This window comes from Drosophila grimshawi, unplaced genomic scaffold (assembly GCF_018153295.1).
Source record: "Drosophila grimshawi isolate 15287-2541.00 unplaced genomic scaffold, ASM1815329v1 contig_1006, whole genome shotgun sequence".
NCBI classification, from domain to species: Eukaryota; Metazoa; Arthropoda; class Insecta; order Diptera; family Drosophilidae; genus Drosophila; species Drosophila grimshawi.
In genome coordinates, this window is record NW_025062489.1 from 1513067 (window position 1) to 1531617 (window position 18551).

The 18551-nt window shown below is 45.5% G+C and overlaps 1 protein-coding gene across 1 annotated transcript; it reads left to right on the forward strand.

Annotated features, from left to right (window-relative positions):
• Positions 1 to 1619: 1619 nt before the first annotated feature.
• On the forward strand, positions 1620 to 18475 carry LOC6564588 (dynein axonemal heavy chain 6). The gene is made up of 27 exons (XM_032738485.1): positions 1620 to 2407; positions 2487 to 2631; positions 2918 to 3268; positions 3332 to 3427; positions 3487 to 3617; positions 3770 to 4344; positions 4593 to 5003; positions 5075 to 5465; positions 5553 to 5829; positions 6017 to 6631; positions 6708 to 7160; positions 7240 to 8063; positions 9141 to 9735; positions 9794 to 9943; positions 10087 to 10398; positions 10469 to 11396; positions 11467 to 11646; positions 11881 to 12147; positions 12217 to 12402; positions 12477 to 12826; positions 12918 to 13059; positions 13122 to 14125; positions 14190 to 14370; positions 14526 to 15280; positions 15369 to 16437; positions 16508 to 16978; positions 17917 to 18475. The coding sequence occupies exons 1-27, from the start codon at positions 1636 to 1638 to the stop codon at positions 18271 to 18273; spliced, it is 11988 nt and encodes a 3995-aa protein (XP_032594376.1). The 5' UTR covers positions 1620 to 1635; the 3' UTR covers positions 18274 to 18475.
• Positions 18476 to 18551: the final 76 nt, after the last annotated feature.

Below are 18551 nucleotides of genomic sequence, written 5' to 3' on the forward strand. Positions count from 1 at the left end.
CTTTGTTTCGCCTATTTCCTGCTTCATTTCGTTCTTTTTGCGTTGCGTCGGTAATTAAATGGGTTAACGCGGCAAACGAAACCGACTGTAGCACATTTTCGAAATTCCAATTCCATTCCCAACAGGAAACGGAAAGCTTCCAGCAAAAGCTTGCCAAAGCTTCAGTTCAATCTGAGATTAACACTCTACTTGCCCAAAATAATGGGCGTTGGGGCAATGCAACTTTGGACATTAATTACAAATGTAATCAAAGCATTTTATTATATTTACAAATTATTATCCAAAGCAAATTTGAAGCTAACTAAAATTAAAAAGCAATAATAGCTGGAGCCTTTAGTTCGTTGGGAAACTTTTGATTTATTTGTTAGAAAGTAAGTCAATTATTTCGATAAAGTTGCGCAAAAGTTAGTAGAAATAATTGTGAACATTTTTCTACATTTTTGGTAGCTTGGTCGATGTGACCCAACTGATAATATTTACATTCGAAAACGAAGCCAGTATCATAATTGTTAATTTCAAAATAAGTAATGAGATACACGGGGAAGAATAAATTTATTTGCCGAAATTTTTACAGTTTGAATTCTTAAACGATCTATGGGATAACAAGTAATATTCTGATTTTATTAAGCTGACGCTGATTAGGGAGTTAAATGTTTTTGAGGGGTTCGAAAACTCTCCCTTTTGATTTTCATATTATTATTATTTTTTTTACAAGTGCCGAAATATTTAAGTCATTTTTCTCCAGCTCCATGAATCCTAAGCACGAAGTTCTTTGATTGATTTGGCAACACGCACAAATTTTCCAAAACTTTGTGGCTGTGGAAAACATTCTACGAAGATAAGGGATGAAATGAAATGACCCTCAAATCGCTTCCGGGATTTTTTATGCACACGTCAAGCAAGAAAATTCGTCATTCCTGTCTGCATCATCTGGAGCCTTTTTCTAAATCATTTTGATGCACTCAGTAATAATAAGATATTTTCGGCTCATCACCATCAAATGTTGACGGTCAGTGTATAAAATATACAACCGGTCTTACAAATAAAACCAATGAGTGCTAAAATGGTCTTTAATATTATTTATTCAAATTGACAAATAGCAAATAGCCAAATAGTCAAATGCATCTTCCACAAATCATCTGGCATTCACATATTGTAATTAATTGTCCTTGGCTCTTCTGGCACAAAGTTGCCTTCAGCTGCACATTCATTCTGAATATCGTTATATCCGCCTTCTCGTCAATTTCCTTGTCTGCAGTGCTTTTCGACTTTTATCTACATGTCCAAATTGACAATCAGATGACATCTTGCAAGCAGCAACATCCAATTTAATAAAGGCATTTTCTTATCTGCGTATCTCAACATCATATTTTCCAATAATTCAATGTAAATATGTCGGTTCTTACACAACCAGAATTGTTAGCTTTGGCAAAAGCAAAAGCAGCTGAAGCTTTTTGGCTGCTATGACACCAGGATAAGCTTCCCTGACCAAAAAAGAAGAAAAAACAACAATAAAAATAAAACACGCAACAAAATCAACAGTTGCCAGGCAAAGTAAATCAAAATAATATTTGTGTATATACACTTGGTTGGCACCTACACCGAGCCCGAATTTAAATATCGAACAGCCGCAGGATGCTCGTTAGCCATAGCTCCCTGGAGCAACCCAGTCCGAGGGCAATGGAGAAGGGCAACAATGGCGAAAATCCGGAGTCGGGCAGCGTGTCAAATACAGCCGGACAGCAGTTACGCAAGATCCGCCAAGGGTCGAGGGGACCGCGAAGCACCAAATTTGGCATTGAGCGCAATCTGAATATGAAAACGGGTGCCTCGCTCATACCCGATCTGAATCTGGTCATCAATCGCATGCGCAGCAAAAAGGACGACAGCTATGTGTATCTGGACTATATGCTGCCCAAGGATAGCGAATACTTTACGCCCTACAGCCTGCGCGAGGTGAACTTTGAGAATCTGAACACGATTAAGCCATACTATACAATAACACGGCACGGCGTCACCTATTGGCGAGTTTCCGAGCACTTCTTCACACCGCTCAATCAGTGGCAGCAGGAGTTTCAGCAGTTCCTCAGCATTATACAGATACGCAGCTTTGCCATCTTTCGCCTGTGGAAGGGCTTCAAGGTGTGGGAGAAGACGATCAAGTGGCGCAAACTGAGCATTGCCCGCAACTTTCTGCAGAACAATCTGTTAATCGCCATACCCCAATTAGCCAAGGCCATTCTGCGTATGCGCTCCGATGTTGTTGTACTGGAGCGCCTCAGTTTTGCCAACATTGAGAATATCGAGGAATGGCATCCGTTCTACTTTCTGGAGCTTCACATGCGCATCTACGAGCAGCTCAATCATCTCTTTCAGGACTTTCGCGCCTTCGTCGGCAAAACGCTATGTAAGTCGGTTCTTTTACATACATATATTATGCATATCATTTGTTGCATTTTATCCACACACACACATACACGTCACAGATCGCGCATGCACGGATGCTATCATGGCGCGTGGCTTCTATCCGGACGATGAGATCAATTATTATCCCTCGATCAAAAAAATGCGAGAGGCACACAGCTTCATGGATCGGGCTCGTAAGCGTTCTTTCTGCAAGACCCTAACCAAGTAAGTTAAAATTTCATTATAAAAATAAAAAACAAGTGAGAGAGGTGCAGTCGGTCGTAAGTAATCTGATACCAATTGCCACAGAACAGCCAAGAAATACCGAGAATAATAGGGATACCATCAATATCAGATGAGAAAAATATATATAACTTAACAATTTTAAGATATGAAATTGGCAATAAGTACATGTAGCAATATAGGTTACACAAGTTAGGATAGTTATCTGGGTTATCCAGTCGATCAGTGCATAAGGTATATAGCATTTCATTCCTTCGTTCATTGACAGCTTTCTCACTTATTGCGACCTGATGTTGTATCAGACGCTCTATCGCGTAACCATTCAGAGTTACGAGGATCTGCATCATGCATTCAATGAGCACCACCTGGTGGGGCCAACCGCAGCCGAAATCATGCGACACGAGCGTTTGGATACGAAAATTGAGAAGACGCGTCCGCCAAGCGCACCGCAGACTCCATTTTTCCTCGCCCAGCTGCGTCTGCTGCCCGACCGCATCGAGGTGGAGCCACAGGAGGATATACTTAAGCTGATATTTCAACGTATAACGGGATTGATATTGAAAACGGTGCTGAGTATACCACCCTTTACCAATGATGCGGAATTCAAGCAGTATACGGCGTAGGTTTTCGAACCACAAATCTGAAATCGAGTCTAATCGTGTAATTTTTGTAATTTTTGTAGGCCGTCGATAATGGGACGACAGGAGGAGTGTCTGTATGAAAGTGCGCCAGAGCTGACCTCATTATTGAAACAAGATGAGAAATTCAACTTCCATCGGTGAGTGAAGTGGTTATGGCATCATTTCCAGAATCGAAAATCTCTTATTATCCTGACAGGCGAAATATATTCATACTGATGCACACGGCCTACGAGATGGCACGTCTTTATACCGCACGCTTTCAATCCATACGAAAGAACTATGAGATTGATGCCGCCACAAATCCAGAAGAAATCAGTAGCGAGCGGGGTACGCAATTTAACTAGAACAGCTCTCTCTCTCATTCACTGTCTATCTCTCTATCTCTCTCTCTCTCTCTCTCTCTCTCTCTCTCTCTCTCTCTCTCTCTCTCTCTCTCTCTCTCTCTCTCTCTCTCTCTCTCTCTGTCGAAATTGGTGCAGATCTCACAGCGTTGCGCAACTATTGCGATCGGTATTGCAACAATTTGAGAGCATTGGATGGTATTCTAGATCACGTCTTTTTGGGTCTATTGAAATTGGGCCAGAGTGGTTTTAAGGATGCGGTTACGCCCGTCTGCCAACGACTACAAAACGTCCTGGCCATCTATTTGCCCAAACTGGCCGAGGAAGAGACAACAAAACTGTACGAGGATACCCAGGATTTCTATGGCCGTATCGGCTATGAGCCGCAGGCGACACTTCAAATAGTCGATCACATTCGCTTCCTGGACCACTGTCACGAAGAGCTGAATGAGCTATTTTTAGTTATCGATTATATACACGACCTGTTGCTGATCATCAAAGACTTTGAAATACCCATTGATGATCAACGCAAAGAGGACTACATGGACACGGAGGATTATATGAATCGGACCAAGGATACGCTGGCCGAGATACTGGAGAAACGGCAGGACTTCATCAATCAGCTGGAGGAGGTTATGCAAGACGACATCAACGCCCTCAAGGAAGACATACATGAAGTGGCCATCGAGGTCGTCGAAGAATGGCTGCTCATGGTAGGTAGCTCAACGGGTTATTCTGATAGTCGAGTCAGCAATGTTGATGTGAAAAGTTTGAAACCGTTCTTAAATCCGAATTTTTCTTTGAAATTCGACATCATGCTGTTCTCTTCTCACACATGCAGTCAATCGGCCGCAATTGATTTCAGACTTTACATACATCACAAATATACTTATAAATATTAAGTACAAAAGGGGATCTGCTACACTCTCACTTATTTTCCTTTCATGTTGCTGGCGCACAGAGCACGTCGAATCGCACAACGGTAAACGATAAACTGGACGATCTCCTAGCCCGGATGACAGCTTGTCGTGAGAGGGCAGACGAGCTGCTTGGCTATCAGAAGGAATTCCGCATTGATATGACCATGTATGAAGAGATGGACACCGGCTTCTATGATATACGAATGCGACAAAATTTGTACAAGACGCTCATCGACTGGGAGGAGTCGTTATCTAGTTGGTTGTCGTCCGATTTTAATAGCCTCGTCGTCGCGGCATTAATTGAACTAAATTCAAAGACTATCAAGAACTGTATGCAGTTCCAAAAGTATCTGCCACCCAACGATATTGTGCCAGTGTTACAAAAGTCCGCCGAGGATTTCAAGGAGAAACTGCCAGTTATTGGCTACCTCCGCAATCCCAATTTGCGTGCGGTAAGTGATTTCAAGTACAGTACACTGCAATTAAAATATTTCTACTCTTACCGTTTTACCATTTTGCACAGCGCCATTGGACGGAAATCGAGGATCTGCTGTTGCGGAAATTCTTCCAGGAGCCCAACATCAGGATTGCCACCTATGAGGAGGTGCACGCATTCGATGATCCGCACAATGCTGAGGCCCTCATGCAAATCTCGTCACAGGCAACGGGTGAAACGCAGCTGGAGAACATGCTTAAGAATATCGAGAATGTATGGAAGGAGACGGAGCTTTTCATTGTACCGCATCATGATCAAAAGGATGTCTTCATCCTCGCAGGCACCGATGAGCTGCAAACGGTCCTAGATGATGCCAATGTGAACATAAATACAATAGCTGCATCCAAATTTGTGGGTCCCATCAAGGGACGCGTGGATGAGTGGATAGGACTATTAGATCAATTTGGTCGAACCTTTGGTAAGTCCACTGTGAGCTCGTTGTGCACGATGAGCGACGACTAAGTCAAATCTGTGTGCGTAATCTAATATATGCACAAATGTACAGAGGCTTGGTTGGACTGCCAGGGCTCTTGGGTCTACTTGGAGGCAATCTTTGCCTCGGCCGACATACAGCGCCAGCTGCCCAATGAGGCCAAGATGTTCAACCAGGTGGACAAGAACTTCAAAGACATTGTGCGCCAGGCCAAAAAGGTGGCTCTGGCCCTGCCCACCATGTCCAGCGTAGAAATATACGATATGCTCATGGAGGACAATCGCCTACTAGACGCTATTTCCCGCGGCCTCGAAGCCTATCTAGAAGTGAAGCGCGTCGTCTTTCCCAGGTGCGTAATGAGCTCATAAGAGTAATGCACCCACTTGCTGAGTCCTAGTTTATTATTATCCCAATAATATTATAATTGTGTTCTCAAGTTTGGAAAAAACTTAGATGCCAGTTTCACAGGAATCATTCGCATTTAGTCACACTACTTGAACACAGTTTATTGAAGTGTTAATTTCATGGTTCTACAGATTCTACTTTCTGTCCAACGACGAGCTGCTCGAGATTCTCGCCCAGACGCGCATACCTCAAGCAGTGCAGCCGCATTTGCGCAAATGTTTCGATGCCATTTATCGCCTGGAGTTTGGGCAGAAGGATGGCGGCGATGGTAAGATGATACCGACGAATGATATCGTTGCATTCTTATCGCCCGAGGGTGAGAAGCTGCAGTTTGGCAAGGGCCTGAAGGCGCGCGGGGCCGTCGAAGAGTGGCTCAGCAAGGTGGAGGAATCGATGTTTGTCACCGTCAAACGATGCATGCGCTTCGGGTATCAGTGCTATGCGGCCAAGGAGCGTGACGAATGGTTCCAGGATCATCCCAATCAGGTGGTGCTCACAGTATCCCAGGTGCAATGGGCGACCGACATTCATCGCATATTCGAAGGAAAGGACAGGACTCCCACTAGCATCATTGAAAAAATGTCAAAATTTGAGCTGAAATGCCTCCAGGATCTAGGTGCACTGGCGACACTCACGCGCAAAAGCATTACATCGCTGTTACGAAAGATCCTCTGTGCGCTAATCACCATCGATGTGCACGCCAAGGACTCGGTCCGTATGCTCATCGAAAAGGGTGTCTACCAAACGTAAGGAAACAACAACAACAACAAAAAAATATTCCTTTTTAGATCGAATATTTTTGCTCAAGGAGTTTCTCTACAGGAACGACTTCAACTGGCTGAAGATGCTGCGTTTTTATTGGGCCATCGAAACGGAGACGGTCTTCTCGCGCATGGCCGCTGCTAATATACCGTATTATTATGAGTATCTGGGCGCTGGCGGTGTCCTGGTTCTTACCCCGCTCACAGATCGCTGTTATCTGTGTCTTATGGGCGCCTTTCAGATGGACTTGGGTGGCGCACCCGCCGGTCCCGCTGGTACGGGCAAAACGGAGACCACCAAAGATTTGGCCAAAGCCCTGGCCAAACAGTGCGTGGTCTTCAACTGCTCCGATGGCCTCGACTACAAGATGATGGGACGCTTCTTCTCTGGCCTGGCGCAGTGCGGCGCGTGGTGCTGCTTTGACGAGTTCAATCGTATCGACATTGAGGTGCTGTCTGTAATCGCCCAGCAGTTGATCACCATACGGACCGCCAAGGCCATGAAAGTCAAGCGGTGAGTAAGACACCCACCTCCGTGCCCCTTGTAGATATTCGGCAACCATTTTCTATTCCTTTTTGCTTATCCTGCTCAGCTTCATGTTTGAGGGTCGCGAAATCAAAATAAATCATTCGTGCTGTGTGTATATTACCATGAATCCGGGCTATGCCGGCCGCACAGAACTGCCCGACAATTTGAAGGCACTGTTCCGACCCATCTCGATGATGGTGCCCGACTATGCGCTCATCTCCGAGGTCATCCTTTACTCGGAGGGCTTTGAGGATCCCAAGATTCTGGCGCGCAAAATGGTGCAAATGTACCAGCTCTGCAGCCAGCAGCTCAGCCAACAGAATCATTATGATTTTGGAATGCGAGCCGTCAAATCTGTCCTGGTCATGGCCGGCGCCCTCAAGCGAGCCGCGCCCAATCAGCGGGAGGATATCACATTGATTGCGGCGCTACGTGACTCGAATATACCCAAGTTTTTGGCTGACGATTCGACACTGTTCCGTGGCATACTCAGCGATCTGTTCCCAGGTGTCGAGCTGCCCGATTCACAGCATCCCCAACTGGAGGAGAGTCTCCGCATCGGTCTGCGGCTAAAGAACCTTCAGCCAGTAGCCACCACAATACGCAAGTGCCTTCAGCTCTACGAGACAATGTGCGTCCGCTGGGGCGTCATGACGGTGGGGCCGACAGGTGGCGGAAAATCGGTGGTGCTGCATGCCCTAGAATTTGCCCTCTCCCATCTATTCGAGAACGAGGTAATGGATCCCAACTTTCGTCCCGTTGTCATACAAACGATGAATCCCAAAGCGGTTAGCATGAACGAGCTGTACGGCTATGTGGACCCCAAGACCCTGGAGTGGCAGGATGGCCTGCTGGGTCTGGCAGTGCGCGCAGCCACAAATGTAGAGGGTAAGTTGCTGGCATACCCCAATTGAAGCTTTTAATATTATAAGGTTAGTATATGATAGGATCACCTCTAGCCCATATAAACATAGAGATTATATTTTCCATTTAGCTTTCTCGCCACCTCAAAACTTAAAGTTTACTTAATTAATCCAAAATGAATAATAATTTAGTCGAAAAGAGATTAGTTCCACAAAAAAACAAGAGTGCTCTAGTCAAAAGGTACCCGACTAGGCGATACCAATTTTCATATTATCAGCAACAGCATAATCATCCTCCTACACCAATCTGATTCACTTTACACGTTTTTCACACAAAAAAATAATAAAAAATTAAATCGAAAAAATCATTATACAATAAATTAAAGAAACACATTTTTCACTTCACACTTCTTTTGGCACACAAAAAAAAATATAAGAAAACACATTCCATTTCACACTTATTTAAAAGACTTTGAAAACAATTACCCAATCGAATCGAATGGTATTTTAATTGGTTGCACACTTTGAGTATTTAAAAATATAAAAATTTGTAAAATATTGGATTTGCGTTCCATTGATCTGTAACTGTGTACTTCGATTTTGCTTTAAAAAAATAACGTTATTTATTTTATTTAATGAACAAATTAAAAAGCAGCTTAAGCGCTTTAAATATCGACGCGATATTTAATCAAATACTGCACCGATATAATAAAAAAATAAATTGCACCGATATAAATAATTAAATTTAAACAATTAAATAAATAAATTGCACGGATCTAGGAAGACGCCTACGCCGAATTGCAGAGTTTAGCTTCTGCAATCTTTCCCTTTCTCTCTCTCTCTCTCTCTCTCTCTCTCTCCAATCTCTTCTTTTTAATGGTACGCGTTTTTATTTACTTGCTTCCAATTACAAAATAATATAGCATATTAAATTCTTTGTAATCATCACAGAAAAACACTGAATCGATAAAGAAATATTTGTGCTCTTTGAAAAAAAACAAAGCTTTTGCACAGACAAATAAGTATTTATAATACTAGGCTATCTTGGCAAGGATATTTACTGTTTGGCACCTGAAATATAAATTTTGTATTGTATTTACAGATGAGATCCATCAGTGGATCATGTGCGATGGCCCCGTTGACGCTGTGTGGATCGAGAACTTGAACACTGTGCTGGACGACAATAAGATGCTGTGTCTGGCCAACTCGGAGCGCATCAAGCTGACCGCCTGGATACATATGCTGTTCGAGGTGCAGGATCTGCTGCAGGCATCGCCAGCAACAGTTTCCCGCTGCGGCATGGTATACGTCGATCCCGGAGATCTGGGCTGGTTACCACTCGTCGACACGTGGCGCGAGATAGACATGAGCAAGAAGCTGAGCTCGTCCCTGGCTGAGTTCCTCTACCAGCTCTTCATCGGCTACTTTGATAAGGCGCTGAAGATTGAACGCAAACGCGCCTCCTTCACCATACATCAGGTGCTCGGCTCCAAGGTGCGTTTGTGCTGCGCACTGATCTCGTCCCAGCTAGAGGGCGTACCCTGGAACACGCTGGACGAGGAGCCGGCCAAGAATCTAATAACTAAAATCTTTACGTGGTGTGTCCTCTGGGCGATTGCATCCAATTTAAAGGATGCCGAAAAGATGTCATTTGAGGACTTGTGGGGCAGGACAATGGCCGTGCATCCCAATATGGAGTAAATATAAAATATTACTTGGTGGGTTGACCACAAAAGTAAAATCCATCCCGTTCAGCTTGCCGAATCGCACCCTGTGGAACTATCGCGTCGACCTTGAGACCAAAGATTGGGGCAGCTGGAATGATATAATGTCCAAGTTTGTCTTCAACTCTGATATATCCTACTACGATATGCAAGTGCCCACTGTGGATACCACCAAATACGGGTAAGCAATTGAAGTTATCTGTGTTAACTGTGAATCTGAAGCTAGATAAATGAATATATCGATTCAGCTACTACTACCCTATTTAGGCTATGTTCTTGATCACTTTGTATCGCCACCTCTAACTCAGAATCCGTTGTCCATAGATATGTTGCAGATCTGCTATTCAAACGCGACTTTCCGGTCATGTTCACGGGAGAGACAGGCGTGGGCAAAACTGTGCTGGCCATCAGCTGCATGAAGCGTTTGTCCGAGGGCAATGTGATCCCCGTGGTGCTCAACTTTTCGGCCCAAACGAGCAGCTTGCGCACGCAGGAGATGATCGAGGGACCGCTGGAGAAGCGCAAGAAGACACAATTGGGCGCACCGGTGGGCAAGACCGTTATCATATTCATCGATGACGTCAACATGCCCAAACTGGACACCTATGGCAGCCAGCCAGCGATCGAGCTGCTCAGGTTTGAATCGAAGATTTGGCAATGTTTTCTTTTTATTTGACTTGGCTTCACATTCGAAACACACATGCAGGCAGTACCTGGACTTTAAGGGCTTCTACGACCGCGAGAAGATGTTCTGGAAGGATATACTAGATGTGGTGCTGGGCTGTGCCTGTGCACCGCCAGGCGGTGGTCGCAATTTGCTAACGCCACGTTTTGTGCGTCACTTTGCGCTCTTCTCGCTGCCCAAACCCAATGAGGAGACGCTCACACAGATCTTTAATGGCATCCTTTTGGGCTTTCTGAGTACGTTCTCCTCGGCGATCCGAGCTCTATCGGAGCCGATGGTGCACGCCTGCGTGGATGTCTATATGCGTGTGGCAAATGTGATGCTGCCCACACCGGATCGCTCCCATTACATATTCAATTTGCGCGATCTGTCCAAGTGCATACAGGGCATCCTGCAGGCGAACAACATGTACTACCATGCGGAGAGTCAAATCTTGCGATTATTTTATCATGAGACGACGCGCGTCTTTCATGATCGTCTGATCAATCTGGAGGACAAGACGATCTTTCGTGGGCTGATGGATGATGTGTGCAAACATCATTTCAATCGCGAAGTCGTCTCGCTCACAGAGCCGGCCATACTCTTTGGCGATTTCATGGTGTTTGGCAAACCGAAGAACGAGCGTGTCTACGATGAGATCAAGGATCATGGCAAGCTCGAAAGCGTGCTCAACGATTATATAATTGACTACAACTCGATGGGCGGCGCCAAGTTCATGAAATTGATACTCTTCCAGGATGCCATGGAGCATACGGTGCGACTGGCCCGCCTTCTGCGCAGCGATCGTGGCAATGGTCTTCTAGTGGGCGTGGCCGGCATGGGCAAACAATCGTTGACGCGCCTGGCCTCCCATGTCAACGAATACAATTGCTGGCAGATTGAGATGAGACGCAACTATGACTTAAACGCATTCCACGAAGATCTGCGTGTCCTCTACCGCATCGGCGGGGTAATATGCTTTGAGCCCTGACAATTTGGCGATGTGTTTCATAAAATCTATAATCCTTATCCACACACAGGTTGATAACCAGCCCGTTACATTTCTTCTGATCGACAGCCAGATCGTGGAGGAGGAATTCCTTGAGGATATTAACAATATACTAAACTCGGGTGAGGTCCCCAATCTATTTGAGGGCGATGACTACGAGAAGGTCATACTGGACTGTCGAGATGCGTGCACTGCTTCCAAAAAGGATGAGGTGAGTGCCCTTTGATATCGTTAACCTACTCCTTCTTATATTTGTATGTTGCCGAGTCTCCGATTCCATAAAATTTATGCATATATTTTTCATCAGTATTATTTGTCGAGTGAGAACAATTAATTCATTTTATCAGATATATGCATACATGCATATCGATCAGCTTAACTATTTTTTGGTATTTTGAATTCGCCACGGCAATGATTAATATGACTATTTCTGCTTCTTTCACAGAGCTGCCAACGCGATGAGATCTACAAGTTCTTCATCAATCGTGTGAGGAACAATCTGCACGTGGTCATATCGATGAGTCCGGTGGGCGATGCCTTTCGACGACGTTGTCGCATGTTTCCATCGCTGGTTAATTGCACCACGATTGATTGGTTTACCAGTTGGCCAACTGAAGCGCTATATTCGGTGGCTCTGGGACTGCTCACAAAGATCGCACCCAACATGGATCAACGTGTAGCGCTGGCCAGCACCACGGTCTTTATGCACAAGGTGCGTTTCAGCAGTTTGCCTACTTTCCTTTCATAATTTATTCCGTTACGGTTTAATCTCGTCCTGCAGACTGTGGAGGATGCCTCTATGCGTTTCTACAAGGAGATGAAGCGACATTATTACACAACGCCCAGCAGCTACCTGGAGCTGTTGAAGCTCTACCAGAGCCTGCTCAAGCTCAAAACGCAGGAAATCATTGCCAAGCGAAAGCGCATTGCCAGCGGCCTCAACAAACTCCTTGAGACCAACGAAGTGGTATGTGAAAGACAGAGTAGCCATCGAGGCACATTCACCACTTGTAATTGAACATTCAAATATTTGAAACTCAGATAGCAGTCATGCAAAAAGAACTGGAGGTAATGGTGCCGCAGCTGGATGAGAAATCGGCCATGATGAAGTCTCTCGTGGATAATTTGACCAAGGAAACCAAACAGGCGGACGCCGTCAAGCAGGGCGTCATGGAGGATGAAGCCAATGCGAAGGAGAAAGCAGCCATTGCCCAGGCCATATCTGAGGATGCCAGCAAGGACTTGGAGACAGCAATGCCAGCACTGCGCGACTCCGAGGAGGCACTCAAGGGCTTGACCAAAGCCGACATCAATGAGCTGAAATCATTTACCACACCGCCAGCCCTGGTGCAGTTCTGCATGGAAGCCGTTTGCATTCTACTGGGTGCCAAGTGAGTATTGAACAGACAATCCAAATATATATGTACATACATATATATTTATCTACAATATAAACACTGATTATACGTTGTCCATCCACAGGCCCACCTGGGCCTCAGCCAAGGCCATTATGGCGGACATTAACTTTATCAAGCGGCTTTTCGAGTACGACAAGGAGCACATGAAGGACGATGTCGTCAAGAAGGTCAGAAAGTACATAGATCACAAGGACTTTGTGCCCGCTGTAAGTTTAAAAATAAACGCTAAAGCTCTAGAAAAAAAAATGACAAAACCCAAATTTCGCAGAAATTCGAGAAGGTGTCGAAAGTGGCGAAATCGGTGAGCATGTGGGTAATCGCCATGGACAGCTTCAACAAGGTGTACAAAGTGGTCGAGCCAAAGATCAAGCGCAAGGAAGCCGCCGAAGCAGAGCTCAAGGATGTGATGCGAGTCTTGCGACAAAAGCAAAAGGAGCTCGCCGCCGTCGAGGCAAAGATCCAATCACTGCGCGACAGCCTCGAGGAGAAGCAACGCGAATTCCAACTCATCCAGGACAATGTGGACTTAACGTATGGACGCATCAATCGTGCCGGTCGCCTGACCTCCGCCCTGGCCGATGAACAGGTGCGCTGGCGCGAGACGGTGAAATCGCTAACGGCCGATCTGGGATGTGTGCCCGGCGATGTGCTGGTTGCAGCCGCCTGCGTCGCCTATCTGGGTGCCTTCTCCAATCAGTATCGTCGCGACATGAGCCAGCTGTGGGTGGAGAAGTGCCGGGAGTATAGCATTGCCTCCAGCAAGGAGTTCAATTTGCTCAAGGTGCTGGGTGATCCATACGAGATGCGACAATGGAATGTCGATGGTCTGCCCAAGGATAACATATCGATTGAGAATGGCATTTATGCGACACGTGCCTTGCGCTGGGCGCTCATGATTGATCCGCAGGAGCAGGCCAATCGCTGGATACGCAACATGGAGCAGGCCAACAATCTGCAGGTCATAAAAATGACAGACTCGCATATGATGCGCATCCTCGAGAACAGTGTGCGCCAGGGTTATCCGGTGCTGCTCGAGGAGCTTGACGAGACCATCGATCCAGCGTTACGTCCCATTCTCCAGCGCGAGACGTACAAGTTCGAGGGACGCACCTATCTCAAGCTCGGCGATATGGTTATTGACTACGATGACAATTTTAAGCTGTACATGACCACCAAGCTGCCCAATCCGCATTATCTGCCCGAGGTGTGCATCAATGTAACGCTGGTCAACTTTCTCGTCACTGAGAGTGGTCTGGAGGATCAGCTGTTGGCGTAAGCATGAAGACGCCACAAATACCTCTACATCTACTTATACTTTTGGTGTTTGTTTTGGCAGCGACATTGTGGCCATTGAGCTGCCGGCAATGGAGGCGCAACGCAATGATCTGGTTGTCAAGATCAATGCGGATAAGCAACAGCTGTTGGCGCTGGAAGATAAGGTACTCAAGCTGCTCTTCAACTCCGAGGGCAATATACTGGACGATGAGGAACTAGTGGAAACACTCAACGATGCAAAGGTGGGCTTACACGCAAACATCCTGCCTGATTGGCTGATCAGCATACTAATCTCCTACTTTCTCTCTCGCTCTCGCTCTCTTTCTCTCTCTCTCTCTCTCTCTCTCTCTCTCTCTCTCTCTTGCTCTGTCTCTCTCTCTCCGTCTGTCTTTGTCAGGAAACATCGTTGATTATTGCCGCACGTCTTATTGATACGGAGGAAACGGAGAAGGTTATTACCGCCTCACGGGAGCGTTATCGCATCCTATCGTCACGTGGCGCCATTCTGTACTTTGTGGTCGCTGGACTCGCTGAGATCGATCCCATGTATCAATACAGTCTCAAGTACTTCACTCAGATCTTTTGCAATGTGCTGCGCAACGATCATCCTGTGATGACCGTTGAGAGGCGCATCTCCACGCTGATGGTGGATGAGCTGAAGGCCGTTTATGATAATATATCGCGTGGCCTGTTTGAGAATCACAAGCTGATCTTTAGCTTTCTGCTGGCACTGTCTGTGGAGCGTCAGGAGGGTCGCGTTACCGAAGACGAATTTGGTTTCCTTACCCGCGGTCCCTTGGGAACCATTCGCTCCAAGAACCAGCCGCCGGGCGTCAAGCTCAGTCAAGCTGAATGGGAGGCGGCCATTTATATGGAAGACACATTCAAGGACAGTTTCGCTGGATTTACCAACGAGCTGCACAAACCATTCTTCCTACAACTGCAGGACAACAAGGAAGTGTTTGACTTTGCTAACACCAACGAGGAGCCCACGGAAAAGTGGAACAAACGACTGCACGTCTTCCACAAGCTCATGTTCATCGGCATATTCCGGAAGCCGCGTTTCCTACTTAACGTAGTCAGCTATCTACATGCTACGGTGGGCAAGTACTTCACAGAGGTATCCGCCTCCGGCACACAGCTGGGCACAGTGTGAGTATTCGATATTGATACAGTATTCTCAGGTCAGGGCACTTTTTCCTAGATATAACTTACTTGTATTTGTTTTGCTTTTGGTCAGCTTTCTGGACACATCGGCCGTGACACCGCTCATCTTTGTGCTGTCCACCGGATCGGATCCGATGTCCGGCTTCCTAAAGTTCACCAATGAAATGAAGTACACGGATAAGTATTATTCGATATCCTTGGGTCAGGGCCAGGGACCGCTCGCTGAGAGTCTGATCGATAAGAGTTTGCGCATGGGGCACTGGGTTTTTCTGCAGAACTGTCACCTGGCCACCTCTTGGATGCGTGTGCTTGAATCTATAGTACGCAATCTGACTTTGGGCATTACCAAGGCGCATTCGGACTTCCGTTTGTTCCTCTCCTCCATGCCGACGCAATCGTTTCCCATCAGTGTGCTGCAGAACTCCGTGAAGATAACAAATGAGCCACCCAAAGGCATAAAGGCGAATGTTCTTGGCGCCCTAGGTGATCTGAGGAGCGAGTTTTTCGAGGAGCACATCCAGAATGGCAACTGGCGTGCGATTGTCTTTGGACTGTGTATGTTCCATGCTGTGCTCCTCGAGCGTCGGAAATTTGGACCACTTGGCTGGAATATCACGTACGAGTTCAGTGAGAGCGACCGCGACTGTGGCCTGAAAACACTGGACTTTTTCATCAATCGCGAGGTGCTTGGCGATATACCGTGGGAGGCCATACTCTATATTAATGGTGACATCACCTGGGGAGGTCGCGTCACTGACTATTGGGATCTGCGCTGCCTGCGAACAATATTAACCATATTCTCATCAGAGCGCATCATACAGCCGGATTATAGGTATTGTCGTGGCGATACCTACTATAAAGATCCGCGGGCCACGACACTGACCGAATATGCCAAATTTGTACAAGGTTTTCCCGTGCTCGAGGATCCCGAGATCTTTGGCATGAATCAAAATGCCAACATTGTGTTCCAAACGAAGGAGACCCAATTCTTTATCAATACATTGCTGCTGGGCCAGCCGCGCTCCTCGGCCGATGAAGGTCAGGCGGTGGAGAATGATCTCTGCCAGCAGATAATCGTCCGAATACAGAAGGCCCTCAGTAATAAGATACAACGTGAGCCTATCCACGACACACTCAGTGTGGTAAGTGAGGATGAGGATCCATTGACTCATCATCTCACAAATCACAAATTTCTAATTAATCGCATTCCAGCTGGACAACAAGGGTCAGATGCCATCGTTGACCACTGTTTTGGTGCAGGAGATCGATCGCTTCAACATTGCGCTGTCCATTATCCATGACAGCCTGAGCAATCTGTCTAAGGCCATCAAGGGTCTGGTTGTCATGTCCGAGGATCTGGAGCTGATCTTCCGTTCGCTGCTAGCTAGCCAGGTGCCAGCGATGTGGGCCAAGCGCAGTTTCCTGTCAACCAAACCGCTGTCCAACTACATTGTTGACTTTCAGCGCCGCATCGATTTCATTCAGCAGTGGGCAGAGAATGGCGCACCGCGCTCCTACTGGATAAGTGGCTTCTTCTTTCCCCAATCCTTCCTCACCGGCATACTGCAGACATATGCGCGACGTCGTGTCCTGCCCATCGATTCGCTCAAGATCGATTTCCAGGTCATCGAACTGGAGCTGGTGCAGCAGGATTTCTTTGAGCTGCACAATGCTCACGCTAATGTACGTTGCCAGCAACTGAGTAACTCACTTTGTACACCTGCAGAGTGTACAATACGTATTCATATTCATTTCCACAAGTTTTATTTAAACACTTCGACTACACTTGAAACTTTATGTTAGTAGTATTATTTTGCGATCAGTTGAACATTAAGTTATTGAGTGAAAAACATTTTTCTTTTAAAGGTTATACTAATATAGTTATATTGTATGGTTTCGTCTATGAGAACCTATATGGTTTTCAAGTTGTCTCCAATTGAAACTTGGTATAGACACTTATATATCTAAATATAATGTATAAGTATAGTGTATATATTATATAGGTATAGTAGAATCAGTCTGAATAATCTGGCAAACATTTAGCTGTATATGTGTTTGTTTTTCGGCAAGTTCAATTACTCTTGAGACTTCAGTATTATTATTGTGTGTTCAGTCGAACATTTTGTTATTGAGTGAAAAACATTTTTCTTTTAAAGATTATGTTTACAACATTTGCGGTCTTTACATAAATGGTATTTAATATTGTTATATTGCATTGATTTCACAAGTTTTCAATCTAACCAGTCTCTTATTGAAATTTGACATAGATTCATTTGTTACTATATATTATTTAGGTATAGAATAATCAGGCAAACATTTTGTTGTATCCGCAAATATTTTTCGACAAGTTTTATTTAGACACGCAAATTACACTTTAGACTTAATATTACATTATTGTGTGATCTTTTGAACATTAAGAATTATTGAATGGAAACATGTTGACTATTATTGAGACATTTTCCATCTCTACAGAAATGCGATTTACTATAGTTATATAACAGCTATTGATCGGTACTTATTTTATATTATCAAATTTGAATTCATGTCTACTGTCTGCAACGGGAGGGAATATTAATTCATCGGTTTCCCGAGCCATTTGACATTTGGTTATCTCGTTACAGGATGCACGCCTCTATGGTAATCTGCCGGAGTGCACCGATGCTTTGATCAATGTCCATGGCATCTTTGTGGAGGCCGCTCGCTGGGATCTGAGCCAAGGTGGCTTGTGCGATGCCCGCTTTGGTGAGCTATATACACGCATGCCCGTCATACGCTTCATGCCCTGCCTGGAGGTGAGCGATACGTTGCGCTACGAGGCGCCCCTCTACAAGACACAGCAGCGTTCCGGCGTGCTCTCCACCACAGGCCACTCGACCAACTTTGTACTATCCATATTGTTACGCAGCAAGAGCGATCCAGAGTTTTGGATTATGCGCGGCACCGCACTCGTCTGTGCCGTCATGGAGAACGTCTCCTAGGAATGGAAAAGTTATATATACACCCACACACACACACACACACACAGACACAGATACACACACACACACACATATGTATATATATGTTATTATATATGCTGCATGTAACAAGGTGTCTTTATTTCGTACAATTCGTTTCAAATGTGTTCTCTTCGCGGGCTCTCTTTGAGGCATGACCCATCAAATACAATCAATATATGTTTGTGTATAATGTTATTTATGTATATAGGCGTTAAGTACTTATCCTAGAGTTTAAGAGTTGTGTACTACGTATATGC

Bases quoted from the DNA above. Each gene is read 5' to 3' on its own strand.
- LOC6564588 (XM_032738485.1), top strand. From the start codon at position 1,636: ATGCTCGTTAGCCATAGCTCCCTGGAGCAACCCAGTCCGAGGGCAATG. The intron at 3,618-3,769 runs GTACGCAATTTA...AAATTGGTGCAG, and splicing joins AGAAATCAGTAGCGAGCGGG to ATCTCACAGCGTTGCGCAAC. The intron at 12,148-12,216 runs GTGCGTTTCAGC...CTCGTCCTGCAG, and splicing joins CCACGGTCTTTATGCACAAG to ACTGTGGAGGATGCCTCTAT.